The following is an 8,337-nucleotide window of genomic DNA, read 5'->3' as shown; positions in this document are numbered from 1 at the left end:
CAGAGGGAAGGGCATTTTCTTCTCACTTTGGCAGTCAGAGCCTTCCCCTCGGTGACAGGCGTCCCTTTGAAATCCTCTGTCTCACCTCTTCACACCTCGGTGCGGGGCAGGGGCTGTGCCCGGGCAGCCTGGCTGGCTTCTCCAGCAGGGTTTGTGCTGGAAAATCAGCACAGGCCCTGCAGCCACGGCAGGATCTCAGCCGGGCTGTGGGAACGAGCCCTGCTAAGCCGCTGCCTCACTCCACCTTAAGGGCACATAAGTGGGGAAAGCTGGTAATGCAGAGAGGAAAGCACGGGGATTAGCAGGGAGCTGGGGGGGCTGGAGCCTGCCCTGAGGGTGCCAGCAGTGCTGGGCATAGGGTGTGAGCTGTGTCCATCCCAGCACACCAAAATTAGGTGCTGCAGCTGGGGGATGCGTCGCAGGGAATCGGCACGAGCAAGTCTGGCTGGCAGCTCCGAGTCCCCGGGGAAATAAAGGCAGTATTTCAAGGCTGGCTGTTTTCCAGAGGAGAGCGAGGCTGGGTTCTGCAGAGGGGTTTGCTGGAGGAGGAATGGTGTTGGGATCTGTGTGTGCCCCCTCCCTCGTATATCCAGAAGGGTCTGGAGCGCGGCCTCGTGCAGACAAGTGCGTGGAACTGGATGTGATTTACGTTTGCAGGCATCACGAGGGAGAGGATGGTGAGGCGAGGAGGGCGGCGCGAGGAGGGAGGCGAGAGCAGAGAGAATTTTCTCTATGGATCCTTGGCTTCTGCAAAGCGGAAAAGACGCCTTTTCAACCGAGTTTGTCCTCAGGGTGATGAACACTGAAGAACTCCTGTCTCCAGAAGAGGAGGGAGGGTCAGAAAGCCCCGATCTCCGTCGCCCAGGAGCGGCAGATCCTGGATGTCCCAACCCTGATCCCTGGTCCCTGCGTGGCAGCGCCCAAGACGGGAGGTGCCACATAAGCTGGTGGCACAGGGATGCCTGCAGAGGCCGGGGAGAAGAGGAATGTGGCGATTTGGCTGCTCTTGGATGAGCCCTCTCTCAGCGCTCCCGCTGGCGATGCCATCCTGGGCACGGCTGGCACGGCTGTGGCCGAGCTGGCACCGCGGGCCCTCCGGCTGGAGGAGCCCATCCTGCTGGCCAGGAAGCTCCGGCGGGAGGGCAGCATCTCACCGGGGACACGGCGGAGAGGGGCCGGCCTCACTGCAGGGCTGGGGTAGGGCAGGGAAGATGCAGTCAGAACAAGCGGAGCGGCAGGAGCAGCCTCCCTCCTGGGCATCTGCACCGGCCCCGCGGCGCCGTGCAGGAAGGACCAGGGCCAGCTCTGGATGGGCAGCAGGGAGGTGGCCACGGGTGAGGGCTCCATTTCTGCCACGTAGTTATTCAGGTGGGACAGGAGTCGCAGCCGGATGGGGTCGGCAGCGTTTTGGCCCTCGAGGATGCCCAGGTACCTGACAACTTCAGTCAGACACTCGCGGAATCCGATACTCCTGTAATCCACGGCCAGAGCCCGGGCATCCAGCAAGCCTGGAGGGAGAGGATATGGGTGGCGGTAAAACCGTGCAGAGCTCAGGAATGCGCTTGGATTTCAGTACCCTCTCTAATGCACCGTGTATCTCACTTGAGGCACTTTGCTGCCGTGTGATATTCCTGAAGCAGGCAGCCAAGTGGGTGTCCCAAGGGACTGGGCGTTTGTGAGATGAGAGAGGCATCTGTGGTTATCTCAGAGGGATAAACCCGCCAGGGTCAGGCAGGGTTTATCCCTCTGCCTGTGTCAGGAAGGGTTTTTTCCTATTGGATTCTATCAGTGATGCTGGAGATGTGGCTGTGGGATAGACTGGGCTGCCTTTGCCAGTGGGATATTCCACTCAGGACAGCGTCTCCTCAACACACAGCTGAGCATCACTTCCCTCTGCCTGGCTCCCAAAATTTACACACCCTTTAAAGCAGTGTCAGAAGCAAAGCAGCTGGGCTGAGGAAGCTCAAAGCCACAGAAATCACCAAGCAACCGCTGATTTTCAGGCTTCTGCTCCCAACTTGTAGCTTCACGAGACCATAAGCAATAAAGCAGAGAATGTCACAGCACAGTGAAGTGCTGGACCACTGTGCTTGATGGGGTCTCTCGTGACAATGCAGCCCTTTGTTGCAGTGCAGTCAAACTGAATATCTAAACAAATGTTCCAGACCAAGTTACAGCCCTGAACCAAAGCCTGGATGCCAGCAATGTCCCCAGCAAGCCAAAACTGGGTGGTAAGCAAGCCAGAGGCTTCTTTACTGGAGCTGTGATCTCCATCCTGTTAACTGGAACAGGACAGAGGGTCTGTACTGAGGTCTCAGTACAAATAAGATCTTTGTTGGATTTTGCACAGGGCTCCCTCTCTCTTCTTATAACAACCAAGAGACACACAGACAAAAAAAAAAGAACAGAAAGGGAAAAAAAGCCTTGTTTATTTGCAGAGTCCTCATGCAGAATTCAGCCTCCGCAGGAAATGTATCCCAGGGAGGAGGTAAAGAGTTTAATATGGTTTTTCTGGAAGCAGGCTCCATTTCTGAGCAGGAATAAATGAGTCTCTGGCAAAACAGCTTTTGGCAGGGGGTGTGACACCAACAGTGCTGTCCCTGTGGGGCTGGGGGCTCAGCATCCCACATACCCCAGACTCCCAAATGGATGCATGGGGTGCTGACCCATCTGTAGGAAAATGCCCATCTGCCCTCCCTCAAAACGTATTTCCCTTGGGAAGCAGGCAGAGCTGGCTGGAGGCAGCTCCCCAAATTCCAGTGGGGAATTTCCCTTCCAGGTTTGCACCTTCACCTCACCCATGTGCTCACAAGAGCAGCTCTTACCTGCTCCTCCTGTGGCGTGAAGCATTTTCAAGTGATCCACTGTCATTTGGAGAATTTCTGCCTTCTCCAGCTTGGAAGACCCCTGTGTTGGGAGCAGAAAGGAAAAGCCATTTGTCATTTTATGGTCCAGGGCTTTGTGCTTCTCAGGGTTTGACCAATGATTTCCTCCCTGAAACCTCTCTGAAGCCCAGGAGTGCTCAGAACAGCGCAGGGCAATCACCAGGGCTCTGTTTTTCACATCAAGTGAGCAGAAAAAGGAGCTCCTTCATGATGCGGATTGAAAAAAATCCCCATTTCTGTGCTTCCTCATATCTGCAAAACACTTCCTAGACTGATTTGATCCTCCCCAGGGCTCCTGAATATTTGCTAATATCATTTCACCACCCCAATTCCACCACCCACTTACTCCCGCGAGGGAGGAGGGTAAGAAAGGCAAAGCCTGGCTCCAGACTGCCTCATTCTGGGGGCTGTACCCCAAACCCTGCACGTCCCAGGGGGCACCAGGGGCTCCCCAAACCCCAACACACACCTGCTTCTCAAAGGCCGTGGGCACCAGGCGCCGCAGCTCCGAGAGGCTGCTGTTGATGCGGTCGCGGCGCCGCTTCTCGATGATCTGTGGGAGATTCCCAAGGAGACAGAAGGAACCACAGTCACTGACAGCCACAGCTCACAGGTCTGAAACCCTCCAGGTGCTTTGGAAGGGCTGTGTGTGTGTCAATGTTTTGGGGTGCAGGAGTTGGGTGGAGAAACGTGGGCTGGTGTGGTAAGCCCAGGTGAAATTGCTCTCCCATTTTCTGCCAATTGGCTTTTTGGGAGAGTTCTGCAGGACGTGGGGCAGGAGCAGTGTAAAGGTGATTTTAACAGTAAGGAATGGCCAACAGCTCCCCAGTGCTCCCCTGGCACACAGCGCCAGCCTGACCAGGGGACACAGCTGCCCTGATCATCATAAAGAACACTCACCCCTCTCCTCTTCTTCCTGGCTTGTATCTGAGATGTCGTGGTGGGAGACACAGACCTGGAAACATGGCTGCAAAGGAAGGAGAGGGGATCATTTCTGGCTGGAGAGCAACCTCTGTTGCACATATGTTCTACACACGTTTGCCATCTGCAGTTTCCTCCCCCCCCCACCCCAAAAAATGTCTCCTGTGGTTCCCATCTCATTTTTACCCACAACACAGAGCTCAGGAATTGGGGATGGGGAGCAGAGCAGACACTTGAATCCCACTCTCTCCCCTCTGAGAATCTCCCACTAGTCTGGGACAGATTTCTGCACCAAACTGTCCATCCTTTCCCAGGCACAATTCCTCCATCCCAGCCTGTGATGACATCTCCATAGGGCTGGAAAAGCAGCGATCTGAGCTCTGGAGTCATGGCCTTTTCTCCTCCACATGTGAACCTCCCGTCTCTCTCTCATGTCTGAGCCTGCCCTGTCTGCAGGGCCTTGCATCCCAGAGCCGTGATAGCAGCAGGGATGTGAGCCCTGGGATCCCAGCTCCCACCCAGGGAGGGCTGGCTGCTCCTCAGGGTGAGGCCAGTGGTGCCACTGATGTGGTTTCTGAGGGCTTCCCAGAGCAGTCGCTTCCCAAACCGCGATTTTCGGGGTGGGCCGGGATGTTCTGAACTCACGGACGCCCCTGAACCGTTCAGAGAGGACACCTGGTGACAGAGCAGGGACCCTCCTGCTGGCTCACAGGGGATGAGGGACGTCATGGGGACAATCTAAGGAGCAGGGCTCCACAAACCACCCAGCTAAAAGCACCAAAGGTCAGCACAAGACACGCAGAAAGAAGCAAAGTTCAACCCCTGGAGGTGAAGTCTCCATAACCACGGATAACCACGTGTGGGAAACTCCCCGCAGCAAGACCCCAAGGCTGAGGAGGGGGATGAGGCTGGCTGGGCCCCCTCCCACCTCCCCCAAGCAGGGTTTGTCCCTCTGCACAGGGCAGCTGGCTCAGGGCTGTCCCTGTGCCTTACCAAACTCACTCGGAGCAGGGATGTGAACACAGCCCTGGCCAGCCCAGCGTGCCCCAAGGAGCAGAGCTGGTGCCACACACCCAAATCTGGAAAAGGGGCACTTGGGTCCACCCCAACCCAAATGCTTTTCAGCTTGACGAAGCACTTTAATAAGAGTCTATTAAAGATTTCCCTGCACAGACAGTGCTGTCTGCAGCCAGCCGACCCAGGGCAGCCTATTAAAAATAGGCCCAAGCGAGCTGCTTTCAGAAGTGGTTTTACACAATAACACGTTCTTCTACTGCCTGCTCTGCTCATCTCCATGCAGGTCCCCTATTTGAATGTCTGCTGGGTGGGCTCTCTCTGGGCAGAGGTGCTGGCTGGCTCCACAAGTACTGACACGCATTGCCAGCTACACAGACACACAGAAAATTAGCAATTTTGGTGTGAAAATGGGCTCTGTGTGGACACCAGAGTGTTTTAGGTGCAGGGGGCAGGTGCTGAATTCACCTGGAAATGCAAAATAGGCATCCAAAGAGGAATAGGGATTTTTGAAACTCTCTTTGTAGAGCTGTCTGGATGCTTTTGTCCCAGTGAGCTCTTGGTGATGTGGATATCAACACCCATCTCACTGCAAAATGTATTTTAAAAATACATCTGGTGCATTTGAACCACACAGAAGATAGTGTGAGTATATTCTCCAATGATTAAAATTTCTGCATTGCTCTTTGCTTGGTTTTATCACCCACAGCATAACTCTGGCTGTGAACTGAGCAGATCTTGCACTTCTGCAGTGACCCCGCAGCCTAAACTTGCTCCACACACCGATCCAAGCCTCACACCCGGCGTGACTCATCCCCTCACTACAGGGAAACTGGTTTGCCCAAAGCACCCAGCCGATGGGTAATGGGCTGGGAACCCCAGCCAGGCAGGCAGCCTCTCTCTGCTCTAATCACTCCTCCTCCTCCTCACTCCCCACCTGGAAATGTTTGATTTTTCTGGGTGCACCAGCATCCCATGCAGGCTGGCATTACTCAGGGTGTGCCCCCAGCAGGGCAGGAACTGCTCTTTTGGCTGTAGATTTGCGTGGCATGAGGAACAACATCCACCTATACAAATATCACCAGATCGCAGCCAGCCTGCTTCCACCACTGGCTCGAGAAGGCAAACACATTAGCAGCACCACAGAGAGATTAAAAGTTCATCGTTACTGGTTATCAAAATAAAATATTGTGACAATTCCAGTGTTTTATCCCTACGGGCTCTGTGCTGCACTGATGTGAAGAGGTGGGATGCATTTCAGCTGCAGCAGGGAAGCAGCTTAAATATTGATGCACTTGGAAACGCATAAGGGCTCAGGGAATTTCTGCAGGACATTTTGTGTAAGATGTGCCCGACTCTGCTGCGACTGTATCAGAGGCAGATTCATGAACTGAGTCCCATGAGAAGCTGAGCTTGGCACCAGCCAGGCAGTTCCTCCACTGAGGATACCAAAGAGCAAGAGGGAATGAATTAATCCAAGGCCTCGCTGGACGCTGAGGGAGGGGAAACGCTTGGCTACTGAAACAAGAGTTCAAAAGCAGCTGATTTTTGGATGGGAACAAATAACAGAGCCTTTCCTTCATCCCCTGTGCCGTCTGCACCCTCGGGAGGGCTGAGCCAGCCTGGAGTGCCCGGTGCCAGGGGAGCCTGAGGGCATCGCCAGGGGAAGCACGCACGGCTCCTGTCCTCACCATTCCCTCACAAACAGCAAAGCCGAAATTGCAGCTCAGCAGCGATGGGACAGAGCCTGCACTGCCGAGGGGCATCGGGACAGCCCTTCCCCAGCACATCACAGCCCCAGCTGCTGCCTTACCGATGCACCAGCACGGCAGAAGCGTTTTTCTCATGCAAAACCTCTCGTTTCTTCCACATTCCCTGTGAGCCCTCGGGCTGCCTGAGTGCAGGGGTGTGGGTGCCTCTGCTCTGGGGGGGCTGCCCCATCTCGGGGTGCAGCGGACAGAACGGGTCCCACTGCCCTTCTGCCACCTGCCAGGAGAAGCCCCCTTTGATGGGATTCTCCGGACTTTAACACTTGTATGGCCACTTGGGTTTCCTTGCTGGGTCAGCCCCATGGCCAGCATCAACCCTGGCCGGCACTCTGGGGTCATCCTGCAGGACCAGCCCGACTCCGAGGGGTTAAGCGAGGTGCGAGGCACTCCCGGTGCAGCCGTGCCAGTCTTGGTGCCTTTCCTTGCCATGCCCGGTGCAGCCGTGAAAGACCCGGTGCCCTCCCTTGCCATGCCCGGTGCAGCCGTGGCAGCCCCGGTGCCCTCCCGTGCCCGTTGCCAGCTCCGGGGCCCTCCCTTGCTATGCCCGGTGCAGCCGTGCCAGTCCCGGTGCCCTCCCTTGCTGTGCCCGGTGCAGCCGTGCCAGCCCCGGTGCCCTCCCTTGCCGTGCCCGGCAGGCACCGAGCGCTGCCGCCCCTCGCAGCCCGCGGGGAGCGGTCCTGGAGTTTTGGGGGTTTTTTTACCCCAAATCCCCGCGTGGGACGGAGCCTGCCCTCACCTGTACTCCTCCTCCCGGCCCACGTCGATGGTGCCGTCAGACTCGGTGTCGGACGAGCTCTCCTCGCAGAGCCGCTTCATGCTGGCACGGCGAGAGGCCGCTGGGCTGGCCGAGGTTTCCCCACGCGTGGCCCCGGTGCCGTCCGTGCCCGCCGCGCTCGGGGCAGCGCTCTGTCCCTGCCCGCGCTCCGCCGCTCCGGCCCCGCACGGCTCCTCCCCTGCCCGCTGCGCCTCTCCCACCCCCGGCTCGCCTTGCCCGGCTCCCTCCCGGCACGTCCCCACCTCCCGGCTAATGGGTTAATGAGCCACCATCTCCCCGGAGTGACGGATTACGCGGCCGCGCCGGCGCTCCCCGGTTCCCAGGGCCCCCCCTGCGAGCCCCGCCGCCTCCTCCCGCTCGCTGGTCGAAATCCCAAGTCTTCCTGTAAAAGGAACAGTCTGTGTGAACCGTCTCATGTCCCCCCCGCTCCCGCCCGCGGCCCCCCTTCCACCCGCCGCACATTGGCCTCAGCCCCAGTTTAAAGGGACCAGTGACCTCACTGGCAACAGAAAACCGTGGGAAAGAGATGGGACTGATAAAGCCTCGAGTTGTTTCAGGGAAAAAATCAACATCCAGCCCCACACGCACACGCATGTCTGCCCGGCTCTGCGGGCTCGGGGCTCGCTCGGTTCGGCTCAAGGGGCTGCCATCATTCGGTGGCCACCGGCGAGGGCCGGGTGGCAGCGGTGGCACCGAGCTCGGGCCAGCTCTGGTGCCACCGGGAGCTCGGCTCCCTGCCACGCTCCCACAGCCTCGGAGCCTCCTCAAGTGCCAGCTCCCGGCGCTGCCAGGGCGTTTGACACCGACCCTGCGAGGCAAAACGGCCGAAGCCCAACTTCAGGCTTTGTAACACTGGGATGAATCGCTTTCTGGTGTGTTTTCACAATTCTGGAAAGTTTAACCCACAGCCCAGCGCCGAGCGAGCATCTCCCTTTCCCCGCTCCTGCAGGAATCTGTTTTTCAGAGCCCTGCT

The 8,337-nt window shown here is 57.5% G+C and overlaps 1 protein-coding gene across 1 annotated transcript; it reads right to left on the bottom strand.

The window, feature by feature from the left end:
- Positions 1 to 310: 310 nt before the first annotated feature.
- On the bottom strand, positions 311 to 7,416 carry HEYL (hes related family bHLH transcription factor with YRPW motif like). Its single transcript, XM_054292316.1, has 5 exons — positions 7,326 to 7,416; positions 3,786 to 3,852; positions 3,355 to 3,438; positions 2,826 to 2,907; positions 311 to 1,508 (listed from the first exon to the last, which is right to left on the bottom strand). The coding sequence occupies exons 1-5, from the start codon at positions 7,403 to 7,405 to the stop codon at positions 838 to 840; spliced, it is 984 nt and encodes a 327-aa protein (XP_054148291.1). The 5' UTR covers positions 7,406 to 7,416; the 3' UTR covers positions 311 to 837.
- Positions 7,417 to 8,337: the final 921 nt, after the last annotated feature.

The sequence above is a fragment of the Melozone crissalis genome, unplaced genomic scaffold, assembly GCF_028551555.1.
Source record: "Melozone crissalis strain CALT ecotype California unplaced genomic scaffold, PUWL_Pcris_2 ptg000108l_1, whole genome shotgun sequence".
In the NCBI taxonomy this organism is placed as follows: domain Eukaryota; kingdom Metazoa; phylum Chordata; class Aves; order Passeriformes; family Passerellidae; genus Melozone; species Melozone crissalis.
The sequence above is the reverse complement of the archived record's forward strand: the minus strand, read 5'-3'. Positions and strand labels throughout refer to the sequence as shown.

Excerpts from the sequence above, each read along its gene's own strand:
- HEYL (XM_054292316.1), bottom strand. The coding sequence starts at position 7,405 with ATGAAGCGGCTCTGCGAGGAGAGCTCGTCCGACACCGAGTCTGACGGC. Across the intron at positions 3,853-7,325 it reads GGCCGGGAGGAGGAGTACAG|CCATGTTTCCAGGTCTGTGT; the intron begins GTGAGGGCAGGC and ends CTTCCTTTGCAG. Across the intron at positions 1,509-2,825 it reads TCACGCCACAGGAGGAGCAG|GCTTGCTGGATGCCCGGGCT; the intron begins GTAAGAGCTGCT and ends CTCTCCCTCCAG.